Source organism: Pteronotus mesoamericanus, unplaced genomic scaffold, assembly GCF_021234165.1.
Source record: "Pteronotus mesoamericanus isolate MK-2021 breed Mesoamerican mustached bat unplaced genomic scaffold, CSHL_Meso_final contig_169, whole genome shotgun sequence".
Lineage (NCBI taxonomy): Eukaryota > Metazoa > Chordata > Mammalia > Chiroptera > Mormoopidae > Pteronotus > Pteronotus mesoamericanus.
The window spans coordinates 4,984,041-4,996,869 of NW_026555068.1; the positions used below are offsets into that span (position 1 = coordinate 4,984,041).

General features: G+C 56.4%; 1 protein-coding gene across 6 annotated transcripts in view; it reads left to right on the top strand.

The window, feature by feature from the left end:
* The window catches only part of ANK1 (ankyrin 1), a 193,438-nt gene that overhangs the window by 176,917 nt on the left and 3,692 nt on the right, over nucleotides 1-12,829 (top strand). For 3 of the 6 annotated variants that reach the window (XM_054565964.1, XM_054565965.1, XM_054565967.1), the window contains 5 exons: nucleotides 292-850; nucleotides 3,826-4,123; nucleotides 8,364-8,447; nucleotides 9,488-9,553; nucleotides 9,888-10,019. In XM_054565964.1, coding sequence (XP_054421939.1) covers nucleotides 292-850; nucleotides 3,826-4,123; nucleotides 8,364-8,447; nucleotides 9,488-9,553; nucleotides 9,888-9,986 — 1,106 coding nt within the window. In that variant the 3' untranslated portion in view covers nucleotides 9,987-10,019. Of the gene's footprint in view, nucleotides 1-291; nucleotides 851-3,825; nucleotides 4,124-7,277; nucleotides 7,709-8,363; nucleotides 8,448-9,487; nucleotides 9,554-9,887; nucleotides 10,020-12,829 lie in introns of those variants that run through there. The other 3 variants (XM_054565968.1, XM_054565969.1, XM_054565970.1) reach the window with 2 other exon arrangements.

Sequence of the window (12,829 nt, forward strand, 5' to 3'; positions counted from 1 at the left end):
TAAATTGGAAACAAATTCCAATCTCTTCTCTCTGCCATCCAGGCGCCTGCCTCTCCGCCCCTCTCCCTGGCTGCCGCCCACTCAACCCAGAGCCTTGTTTCTCTTGCCCAGGTACCCTGGGCAGCAGCCACAAGGCCTGAGCAAAAGGGTTCGAGCTTGGAAAGCCCCTCGCCCGGAATGCGCATGCCTCTCTGTGGCTGTGCCCATTGTGTGCGTGTGCGTGGACTTGCACGTAAGCGTGTGTGGCAGAAATCGCTTCTGGAGCATGTTGCCCTCTGTCTGCCCATCCAGGTTACTCCTCGCTGCAGGACGAGCTGCTGTCCCCTGCCTCCCTGCACTACGCGCTTCCCTCTCCGCTGCGTGCAGACCAGTACTGGAACGAGGTGGCCGTCATAGACGCCATCCCCTTGGCGGCCACGGAGCATGACGCCATGCTGGAGATGTCTGACATGCAGGTGTGGTCTGCGGGCCTCACACCCTCTTTGGTCACTGCTGAGGACTCCTCTCTGGAGTGCAGCAAGGCCGAGGACTCTGACGCCACTGGCCACGAGTGGAAGCCGGAGGGGGTGCTCTCCGAGGGACCCCAGGGCCCCACACTGGGCTCTCTGGACCTTGTGGAGGACGACACAGTGGATTCAGATGCCACAAATGGCCTTATCGATTTGCTTGACCAGGAGGAAGGTCAGAGGTCAGAAGAGAAGCTGCCAGGTCGTAAGAGGCAGGAGGACTCGACAGGTGCAGGGCAGGACTCAGAGAATGAAGTGTCTCTTGTTTCAGGCCAGCAGAAGGTGCAAGCCCGCATCACAGAGTCCCCCACTGTGAGTCGGGTGCTGGAGACCAGCCAGGACAGGTAAGGGCGGGGCTGCGGCGGTGGGATGCCTTTCCTCCTCCTGGGCTTCCGGGCGAGGCTGTGCCTGGCAGTGAGTTCAGAGGGAATTCTTAGGCGCTGCTGCTGACGCTGACTCTGTTCTAAACGCCCTAGGATGAATTTGTTCTGTAGGCGCCAGAGCCCTCACTCAGGCCTCTGTCCTGTAAGGACGGAGCTGTGATGTGCAAAGGCCAGTGCCTCCCTGACACCTGCTGGGTGTGGCTAAAAGGAGAGAGGCTTCGGGTTTGTGTGTGGGAGGGGTGTAGCACACTTAGGAGAAAGATTATAAGGCTTGGAGGAACAGTGCCTCTGGGGTAGGTGCTCTGGGCTCCTATCGCTGTTGCGCGCTTATCGTTGAAGACCATATTTAGAAACCTGAAAGCACCAGGGCCCAGATAGTCCTTTGTATGGTCACACAGCCTGCGTGTGACGGAGCTGATAATGGTGTCCTTTCTACTCTATGCCTTTGGAAGAGTGAGGCTGGTGGGCTTATCTAGGACAGGACAGAGCTTGCAACTGTTAAGGCGCGGTTGTTCTTGTGGGTAGCTCCTCACCAAGCTTCCCGTGACAAGAGGCTGGTACTGTGCCAGAGGCAGGGAAGCACAGGTGGCGGTTCGGGCGGAAGGGCCGTATGCGCTTCTGCAGACACAGAGAGCTCCCTGGCCGTGGCGCGACTCACCGCCACGCCGCCAATGCCACACTCCCGGTGCTGTGCCAAGTACAGGGTGGGGCTCGGGTGAGAGAGAGGAGACAGACGTGTGGTGGGTATTGCTTTCACCTTCTTGGACTGGCACAGGAAACAAGTCACAGCAGTTGTTTCTTCCATATTGCTGTGTTTCCTAAGTTTCTTCTAAAGCAAGGATACAGCTGATGTGCTCCCAGAAGGCTGGGGCCGCCCAAGGAGCTCACTCAGGTCTGGCCAGGCCCTGGGAAATCTGCTCTCATTCCCTCTTCCCACCCACATCACTCAACTAAAAAGCCTGCGCTGACTAGACATTCCCCAGGGTCCACTTGGTGTGGCCCAAATACCATCATAGGAGGAAAAGGAAAAGGAATGTTGTTCAGAAGGTGAGACAGCACAGATTTATTTAGTTCCTAAACGAATCCTTTGAGTAGGAGGCAGAATTGGACAGACCGAACCTATGCGGATTTGAACTGAAATTCTGGCTTCCCTGCAACAGAGGCCGCCACCCAACAACCTGTGATGGCCGTTCATTCAACAAGCATCGACTGAACGCACCTGTGTGCTGGCCGCTGCACCACTGTGACAGCGAGGTCATCAGATGGGGAACCAGAAGGCCTGAGAGCTCGGGTTCACTGTGTTACAGTCTGGCTCTGTGACCTTGGTCAGCCTTCCAGCGGGGACAGACAAATTCTATTCCCTTACCCAGCAATATGTATTGAGTGCCTACTATGTGCCAGGCATTTGCAGAAGTGCCCAGGTACTGGGGATGTGGCATTGAACAGAAGAGACCAAAAGTCTCTACCTGTAAGAAGTTGGTATTCCAGGGGGGAGACTGACAGTAAACAAGATAAAGTAAATAAAATTCAAAGTAATTGAAAGAGAAATGCTAGGTAATACGTGGTGACAGGAAAAATAAAGCAGGGACCGGGAGTAGGAGGTGTGTATGTGTGTGGAGAGGGGGTGGTTGAAACTGTAGATAGGGCAGCCCCCAGGGAAGCCTGAGAGAGCGGCATTGGAATAAAGGCTTACAGGGGCGGGGGGTGAGCCACGCCAGTACCTGAGAGGAGACAGCCAGCCGAAGGCCTGGCTAGTGCAGAGGCCTTGAGGTAGAGCATGCCTGGCACAGGCCAGGGACAGTGTGGCGGCCGCGGAGCCTCCAGCACAGTGATCGAGGAAAGTGAGGACAGGGAGGTACCGGGGGCCAGACGTGTCTGGCTTCGGGACTCATAGAAAGACTTGGGCATTTACTGGGAGCCATGGGGAGCCGTTGAAGGGTTCTGAGCAGAGTTCGAGGCGATCTGACAAACGCCGTGAGAATGGCCTGCACGGCAGGGGCAGAAGCGGGGAGAGGAGCTGGGAGGCCCGCGCTGGCGGCGACACGGACTGGGAGTGTAGCAGTGACGGTGGCGAGAAGTGGTTGTGTTCAGGATATTCCGTGTAAGTTGAACAACGGTGCCGTTCACTGCCATGGGGAAGACTGGGTGCAGCAGGCTCGGGGAGAAGGTCATAAGTGTGGATTTGACCACGCTGTCCTCGAGACGCCTGTCAGACATGCAGGGCAGAGATGTGGAGGAGGCAGCCCCACATCTGCAGTTCAAGGAAGGGATGCTGGAGACGGACGTCTGGTTGTGAGGAGCGTGCGGCTGAGGGCGACCGCCAGGGGCTGCACGAGTGCCCGTGGGCAGTGGACACGATGGCGCTGAGGCCGGAGAACTGAGCCCTGGGCTGCCCCAGTGTTCAGAAGTCAGGGAAATGAGGGGGAGCCAACAGAAGACACTGGAGGAGTGACCAAAGGTGGGGGGACCAGGCCAATGCGATGTCCCAGAAGCCTTGGAGGAGCCTGTTTCTGGGGAGAGCATGACTGCCTTGTCAGATGAGCACCGCGATGAGGACTGTTGAGTGCAGGATGCCTGGAGGGCTTGGGCGGGGGGGCAGTGAGGTGAGGGGATGGGGCCCCCCTGACTGGATTTTCGGCGCGAGCCTAGTGCCTTGGGAGCTCAGGGCCTCGGGAGCCCAGAGTGGAGCCATCCACGTACACGGAGGAGCCAGTGGCGCTGGTACCCGGAGCCCTGCCCTCCTGGACAGCATGGGTGGCCACTTGTACCTCTCCGGACGGGATAGTCAGCTGTGTGATTTGCACAGGCTCTCCCACCCCCTGGGTGGGCTGTACAGGATGTGTCCTGGGTGAGACAGGGCTCTGGAGGGGGAGGGTGCCTGAAGGAGCAGAGACCGAGGGGTGACCAGGTGTCCTTTCTCTCTTCCGGGACTGCAGACTGCAGGACTGGGAGGGCGAAGGCTCCATCGTCTCGTACCTGCAAGATGCTGCCCAAGGTTCCTGGCAAGAGGAGGTCACACGAGGCCCACACTCGTTCCAGAGAACAGTCACCACCGTCAAAGGGCTGGAGCCCAGCGGGTCTCGGGAGTACGAGAAGGTCCTGGTGTCTGCGACTGAGCGCTTGCAGCCAGAGCAGCCTGAGGCCCGGGGGCTGCAGGCTGACTGGGAACGGAGGCGACAAGACTCCCGAGAGTGGGTGCAGGAGGCGGAGCGCGCCTTCTCCGAGGTGCTAAAGGTGAGAGCCCGCAGAGCAGGACCTGCTGAGTCCTGCACCAGCGCCGGAAGGTGCCTAAGGCCCAGGCGACCTCTCGTTCACTCAGCCCAGAGCCGAGCATGTTTATTTTCTTTAGAAATTGTGGTGGCAACTTCAGTTTCCCTCCAAGCTTCCTTGGCCTTAGCCTACCGCCCTGACCCCTGCTGAGGGAAGGCGCGGGCTGACCAGGGTGGCGCTCCCTAGCGTTCCGGGCACAGCCAGGGCTGCCCTCGTCCTCGCAACTGCCCGGGCTCTCCGAGGCCATTGCCTTGCGGCCGCTGATGGCTGAGCAGCTTGCCCAACGTCACAGGGTCAGAAGTGGGCTTTGAGTCGGGTCTGGCTGACCCAAAGCCATGGTTCTTGTTTGTTTTCTTTTTCCATCATGTTTTAGAAAGGGTTTAGAGCTGAGAGAACTGGGTGTTGGGCTAACTCTGGTCCTACCATGGTCTGCGTGGCAGTGGACAAGCCACTGTCCCCTTGGCACCTTGATTTCTTGCTGGTAAACGGGGAGTGAATGGATTATCGCCAAGGAATTCTGTGACTCTGTGGGTGGGCTCGCCATGGGAGCGGGGGACCGATGCGGGGGCGGGGGGCAGTCGGCCACAGGCTCGCCCCCCCTCCTCCAGTGGCCTGGCCTTTTCCTTCTTCTGTCCTCCCTCCATCCCTTTTGGTTTATCCCACTGAACTTTTTTTATTAATTCACTTTTATGTTCATGCCCCATTCTTATTCTCTTGCCCCTCTCCATTCCCATAGACATCCATTTCAATGTGTTTTTTGAAAAAAAAATTTATTATGAAAAATTGCAAATAAATACAAAAGCAGACAGAATATCATATTAACTTTCCGTGCACACACTGCCCAGGCCAATCTTGTCTCATCTGTACCCCCCTCCACTCTCTCCCACCTCCCCTATATTATTTTGAAGCAAATCCCAGACATCTTATTAATGTGCCTTTTTAATTTATGGGTTCTTATAAAAATTTGCATTGCTGTTCTATGCCTTTGTGTTCTTAATGTGTGCAGAAATGACACGTTGTGTCTCACTCGGTTTCTTACTGTCCGATCTGCACCGTCTCCTCATCCAGGGGTGGCTTCCTTCCTCCCTCTCCCTCTGCTTCTTTCTTCCCTCCCTGCCCCGCGCTCCTGCCTGGGGTCAGCCCTCGCAGGCACCTCTGGACACCGCCGGGCTCGGCCGCCTCCGCAATGGTCCTAGGCTGCTGACCGTCAAAGCTGCTAGGAATTAAATCAGGTTTTATTTAGAATGTGCCCTTGCCAAGTATGTGCCTCGAACAGGACAGGCGGCAGCGTCCGTGTTTAACCCCAGCCCACCCTGTGAAATTTTTTGGCCATCAAGCTGTTGCTTGGCACCCACTTCTGCTGCTCCCATTAGCAAGTGCTTGGCCCAGAGCACAGGGGCTCTTAACCAGGCCTGGACCCCTGACTCCCGGGGAGAGAGAAAGATGCCGTTCCTCTGCCCTGGGTGAGTGGAGGCCTGGGGAGAAAACGGGGCCACCCCAGAGGATCCAGGAAGAAACCTTCTGGGTCATTTGTTCCAACTGCCTCGTTTATAAAGGAGGAAACTGAGGCCCAGAGTGGCTGAGGGTGTCTCCAGGGTCACACAGCGAGCCCAGGTCTCCTTTTTACCTGAGGGAGTCGGGGAGGGGAGGTGGCCCACCATACCTGACGCCCCCCAGCCTAGGGCAGGACTGGATGGTGTAGAGGAACTGCTGTCCTACTCGTCGGACAGGACCCCCGGGGAGGAAAACAAGGTCCATTTAAGGTGCCGGTTTGCAAAGTACCCGTTCGCTGGTATGTCCAGTGACTCTCTGAAAATAGTGACAGAAAGATGGAGAGATGCCCTGTAATTTGGGGCTTGGGAGGCAGGCCTGAAATGACTGTAAGACAGCCAGTCCTTCCCTGAGGAGCTGAGGGAGACACCTGAGGCTGGCCTCTTGGTGGCTGGGCCAAAACCAAATGTGCTGTGGCTTCTCTTTTTCCGGCGCTTTCTTACTGAGATGAGGCAATGTTGTGTAGTGATAGCAGTGTGAAATCTGACTCTTTCATTTAGTTACTCTTTCACTAGACAAGTTATGTAACCTCTTGGTGGCTTCTTTTCCTCTGTGGGAAATGATAGAACTTGCATGGTAGGACTGTTGCAGGGCTTAACCAAGTGCGTGCGTGTGAAGTACACGTGGAACAAAGCCTGCAGAGCAGCGGGCACTATAGTAACTGTTGCCGTTCCTATTCATGGTGGTGGTATGTACCAACCCTGCGCCTTAGAGCGCTCTCGAGACCGAAGGGGGTAAGGAGAGCACTTGAATCCACCCTGTTTGACGGATGAGGGACCTGAGGCCCAGAGGAGGTGCCCATCTTTCACTTCCAGGGCCGTTGTGTCGTGTCCCAGATCTTTGTTCTCTCTGCCACATGGGCTGCTGCTCCAGGAGGAACAGCCTGATCCCGAAAGTGGAATTCCTTTCAGCTGCAGCTGCTGCGGCTGCATTTGTGAATCAGCCCTGGGGAGGCGGGTTCCGTGCGCGTGGTTCCTGCTCCTCGCGGGCGGGCGCTGACAGCTCAGCCTGGGAAGAGCCTTTGAGGACAGGCCTGAAATAGGCACACCCGTTACACGCTTACGCTCAGGGCTGCTGTGCCCAGGAAGGGGGCTGATGGGAACGGCACGGGCCCTGCCACCTGCTCTGGACTCTGCTGCGCTGGGCCCGAGCACATCACTCATCCCAAGGCTATTTTTGAAATAAACCCTTGACTCTCCAGGGTATCAGCTGGTCCCATCCCCACGAGAAGGAGTAAACGTCATTCTGGTCACGGGCAGTAGCAGCCATGGGAACAGACAAGTAGCTGCATTCCCTGAATGCCTTCTTTTCTGGAGTCCCCGAATGGGCAAGCTTCCCTGGGTAGAGCTGCCTCTAATTTGCATGGGGGCCCGCAGGCAGGAAAGGTGAGGGGCCATGGCCTCTTCAAGCCCTCGAGTGGGGCGGGGCAGGGTCTCTCACAGTGACTTTGACACGAGCTTTCAGTGCCCAGGACATGCACACCTGCCGGCTTCCTTCTAGCCCAGTTGGACAACCCCAGCAGCTGGTTTGGAAGCTAAAATTATCGAAGGCTGACGTCACCCAGGCGTGAGGGCAGAGCCTGGGGCTGCTCAGCAGGAGGACACTCAGGCGGGCAGTTCTAGTGAGAGGCCGGCCGGTCAGCTTCCTGCCTGGAGACTGGAGTGAGAATGGAAGGGGTCCCACGGGGACTCAGGGGTCCAGGAAGAGAATGAGAGGTTGGACCCCTGCAGTGGCCAGAGCCCTGGCGCCACTGGTCCCCGGAGGGCTGGCCTGGTGAGGATGTGGACTTTTATCACCCAGCTCCTGGTCGCCTTGGTGCTGCTGGGTTTCTTCCTTGTCAGCTGTCAGAATGTGATGCACATTTTTAAGGGCTCTCTGTGCTTTGTGCTGAAGCACATCCACCAGGAACTGGACAAGGAGCTGGGGGAGAATGAGGCCCTGAGCGATGACGAGGAGACCATCTCCACCAGGGTAATCCGGCGTCGGGTCCTCCTGAAGGTAATCGCCAGGCAGGAGGCAGGGCTGCAGCTGGAGGTGGACGCCCTGGGGGCCGGGGGGCCGGGGCACAGGGCACGGTGCTGCGATGTGTGTAGGGAGGACCTGGGGCAAGGCGCCAGGCTCCAGGGCCGGAGACACGTTGGGAGAGAAGGGACAGAGGGGCTTCCGGGGACAGGCTCTCCGTGATGGCCGAGCAAGCTCGGCTCTGGGACTTGGCAGGCCCGCTCTCATCCTGCTTCTGTCCTCAGGTCACACTCAGTGTGATGGCATCTGTGGGAGGGCTTTCCCCTCTGTGAAGTGCTGTAGGGGAATAAATTAGGCGCCGCACTCTCTCAGGGTCTCCTCCATGAAACTTGCATAATCGCCCCCGTTTTGCCTGCCCTCCGGTGCTGTGGGGAGGATGAGCACACAGAGCTCTTGCAGGCTCTGGGCTCCATCCCGTCCTCTGTCCCCATGGCCCCACGGGGCGCCTCTCACACTCGGAGAGGCGGGTTTGGCTGCCGCTACGTGCTGAGTTGGAGTTTCCTGCCGGGGTGAGGATTCGTCGGACTGGGACTGTTGCTGCTGCCGCTGCTGTTCTAGTTCCACACCCTGCTGTCTTGTTCCCAAATGCCCACTTACTAATCTTGAGTTTTCTCCCTTTCTCTAATTGCAGGGGAATGAGCTTCAGAATATTCCAGGGGAGCAGGTGACTGAGGAACAATTCACAGATGAGCAGGGCAACATTGTCACCAAGAAGGTGGGTGCGAAGAGTCCCCTGAGCTGGGGGGAGGCAGGAGGGCCAAAGGCTGAAGGGGCAGGCAGTACGCTGTCCCCACTGGCTGCCGCGCTAACAGAGGGGTAGGCACGGCGCAGGCGGGGCAGTTCTGCTGCCAGGAGCTCTTGTCGTCTGTGATCTGGACAGGACATTCCTCATAGCCACTGTGCCTGGTTCAGCCTGAGTGAGTTCCTACTACACTGTCCCAGAAGGGCTGGACCCCACGGAGCAGCCCAAACCTAGTCCTTGATGCCGAGCCCTGGAAAGAGCTGTAAGACAGCGGCATAGTGGTCCCCAGACTACCACTGGCCTCTCACATTAAGAAGGATGTGGAAATGCATTGAATGGGTAGCAGATTTTAACACACTAGACACGAGGTTGCCGGTCAAGGGTTGGACACCGGGCTAGGTTTGGGCAGAAGGGAGAAGGAGCAAAGGGAAGACCGTGCATGTGCCCACCTCCAGTGCTGCTCGCACGACATTGGAGCAGACCCCTTTGGCCTGTCTTCCCTTCTGCGTGCAGCTTCGTGCAGGCAGGGATCACGTCTTGTTTACGTTTTCCTCTCCCGCTCCCAGCACATGGTAGGTCAGAGTGAACAGTTAGAATATTTGGATGAATGAATGAGGGAATGAGTGGTGGATTGAATTGAATTCCTGTAGTTGAAAAGAAGAGATGTCCTCTACCCTCAGGAGCTTGCAGGCGTCGGAGGAAGGCAGCAAGACAGCGTAGACTTCCACTGATACCAAAAAAACACAGAGGAGATGCTGTGAGCTAGATAGAAGTCGTGCGTGGTCGAGCCTGGGTCATTAAAAACCTGCTAAGGCCCCTCTGCAAGTTCTAGTCCCTCTGAGACTGTCCAGTGCGAGTGTTTCCACACAGTGGCGGGAGTGAGAAACCCGTCCCTGTTCTTGCCACTTTAGGACAAAGGCTGCCTCTCCCCCAACATCATTCCCGGGGACCTGCACTTTTCAAGTTGTGTCTTGATGGCCTCACCAGCCCTCTCTCCCTTCTCTCTCTTCCAGATCATTCGCAAAGTTGTTCGGCAGATAGACTCATCTGGTGCCGATGACACCCAGGAGCATGAGGAGGTGATTGTTGAGGGGCCCCCGGAAGATCCTAGGGAGTTGGAAGCCGATATTGATTACTTTATGAAACACGTCAAGGTACTGCGGTGGCCGCGGCCTCTGAGGCCCTCGCTCCCCCGAGTGGCCTGGCGCCTGTCCCTGCTGCTCACCTCCGCACCAGCCCACTCTGGATTTCAGTCTGCACTGTGCTGCCGCTCGGGGCCCCGCCTCGAGCCCTCCTCCCCCCAGGAGGCACTGTTCCCACGGCCTCCAAATGACGCCTTTCGTTCTCTTGCCTCCCTGTTGCCTGTCTCTCTGTGCGATCTGTCCTGTGTTCTGTCTCTACTGCTGTCTCCAGGTGGAGCCAAGAGGGAGTAGCCTGCAGCCAGACCTGATAGAGGGCAGGAAAGGGGCTCAGATAGTGAAGCGGGCAAGCCTGAAAAGGGGGAAACAGTGACCTCGAGCACCCCCCCCAGTGGCCTCTTTGGAGGTAACGCGGTCTTTCTGCACCCTTTCTGCATGGCTTGCTCTTCGTGGAGTGGCTGGTCCTGGCAGTGGCTGCTCCCCCCCTCACCCCGCCCCTCTCCCCAGCATGGTGCAGGATGAACAGCTGTGGTCCTGAGGCATAGATTCTCATGAGTTTCGATTTCCTCATCAAGACAACAGGATCATCAGTATCTGCTGACCTACCTCTCAGGAAGTGCAAAAATATAGAGCTGAAAATGCTTGGATGAGTGAAAGTGCTTGGTAATCTCAATAGTAATGTTCTCTTGGAAACCAAGCAACAGGGATCTGGAAGAGGGCATCAGAGAGGGGACCTGAGTCTGTCTAGGCTGTGCTGTTCCAACCCATGTCCCTAGGAAGGGCTCCAACGGTGACAGACTTAGAACTGTACCGCCCTTTGAAGCCGGAACCCTTCAGAAGTGCCCAGCCACGCAAGGCCTCCATTCTCCTTGGTGGTTCTTAAAACCTGTCGCTCTCCTGCTTTCTAGGAAAGGGCGAAGTGAACAGGCCCAGGGGTGCATGGAATTTTCCCGACAAGTCAGGGGGGCTGTGCGTGAGCATGCGTGAGTGAGCATGGGGCCGCGGGGCTGAGAAGCCGGGGTGTGCGGTGATGTGTAGCGAAGGAGGGCCGTGAAGATGGAGCGGCGAAGCTCTCCTGTGGGCCACGCGGTGCTGGGGGCTTCAGCGGCCAGCTCTGACCTCGTCCTCCCTGAGGGATCCTGTACTGAGCTGCCCCGAGGCTCTTCACTGTGCCCAGCTCGGGGCAGCTCAGTACAGGATGCATCGGGGTGGGAGTCGGCAGGAAGCGAGGAAGCACTGTGGTCCCAGCACAGCACTAACCGGGTTGTTGCCATTTTTCACCCCCCAGGGCCTGGCTCTGGGCTGAGCGGCAAGCCAGCTCTGGCTTTCTGCATCCAGCAAAAAGCAGGGCTGCTGCCTCCGCTCCCCAGCCACCAGAAGTGCTGACTCTGGGCTTCCCAACATACCTCAGCACTTGGGCAAAAGAGAGGACTGGCAGATCCAGTGATAGGATAAAATTAGACCTGACTCTTCAGCAGCTTAAGGAGGTCACAGTGTTAACCCTGGTGCTGCCAGGGAGTCCTGCCAGGCTGCTGGTTTAGGAAATTAGCTGTGATCAGTCCTGGGAACAATCCAAATGCGCAAATAATTAGAAAAAGCAGAGTGGAAGCAAAAGTACGCCCTCCTGCCCTGTGTTCCTGATGGTGGGGACTTTCAGTTTCAGCTTGTGTTGGGCTGGGGTTCTCCCGGCATTCCCGCACGGGAGAGAGGCAGCCCACAAGCCAGCCTGGGGAGACGGGCAGGGCCTAGGAATTTTTATCTTTTAGATTTTCTGTCAATGACCTCCCTGCACCACCCACAGGGGATGTGAGTCCAGACCACTGAGCTTGGGTGTCAGGCATCCAGGGCAGCCCGGCTCCAGCGCAGTGCTGGGGCCTCTGCCAAGGGGAGGCCAGGGAAGCGTGTGGCGGGGCCAGTAGCGGGGGAGCCCACGCTGAGGCAGGCCTGCCGTGCCCTCCCCCACCCCCAGCAAGGCAGGCTGCAGAGGAGAGGGTGAAGGAGAGGAGAGCTCGCTGGTCCTTAAGGCTGCCACCCACTCAGCCTTCATTATTTGTGGATTTCCTACGAGCAGAGTCAGCTGCTAACTCACATTTACTTAACCCTCAAACCAACACTCACCGCACTTCCGTGGTCACTCACGGCGCACGCACAGGGGTGAGGAATCTGAGTCGCCCTGTGTGCACGCTCCCAGCGGAGGTCAAACAAGGCACTCTGCCCCCTTGTTTCAGCTCTCAGACTGTAAACAAGTGTCTTTTTTGCAGTCTATTAATGCCATGGGTTGATTTTTTTTTTTTGCCTTTTTGGGCTGTCTATGGCTTTTGCTGTTTTAGCCTCCAAGACTAGTGCTGAAAGAGCTGCCTAGAGTTCCTAAGTGCAGGAAGCCTGTGATGTGCCTTATGGAGAACATACGTGTGTTTGATAAGCTTCATTCAGGCATGAGTTGGAGCACTATTGGCCATGCATTCAATCTTAGTGAAGCAATGATATCTAGAGAAGGTGGCTTTAAACAGAAAACACACATAGAACCAGCTTAGGTATTCACTAGTTAACAAAAATATCGTAGTCAGAGGCTGGCAGGCACCTGATGCTGTATTTTCCTTAGGAGCCATGGTTCAGTATTGGCTAATCCAGCGTTCATGGTGACTATTTAGAACATTACTGTGGGTAACAAGAATCAACTCTATGTATTTCACAAAGGGTGAAAGCTGGGGCTTGGGAGTCTAGATGAGACCTGGCTGTCCAATTTGCATGTTGTATTACCTTTCACAAGTCATTTAACAGCCCTGAGTGTCCTCCTCCTCAAGGGAGGCTGACGATAGTCCCTTCTGAATGTGTGCTACACTTCGATAAAAAGGTTTAAAAAGAATCAGGGTAGCTGTGAGGACTGTTGTGAGGGTAGGGAACATGTGTATTCTGGCTGTCAGTCCATTGCAGATCTTATTTGTAGTGTGACCAGGGCAAGGCAATTGATCTTCTGAAGCCTCAGGTTCCTTAGCCAGAACATAGCAGTGCCACAGATACTCCCCTTACAGGGTGGTTATGGTGATCGATGAGTTTATGTTTGTAAAGGGCTTGATGAATTGTCGAGTTCTAACCCACTGTTTCTCAAAGTGTTTTCCACATCCCTGTAACTCAGTCTTCTGAGAGTCTGGTTAAAATGCAGAGTCCTGGGCCCTGCCCCCAACCTACTGAATTAATATCCCGGCACTCTGGCTT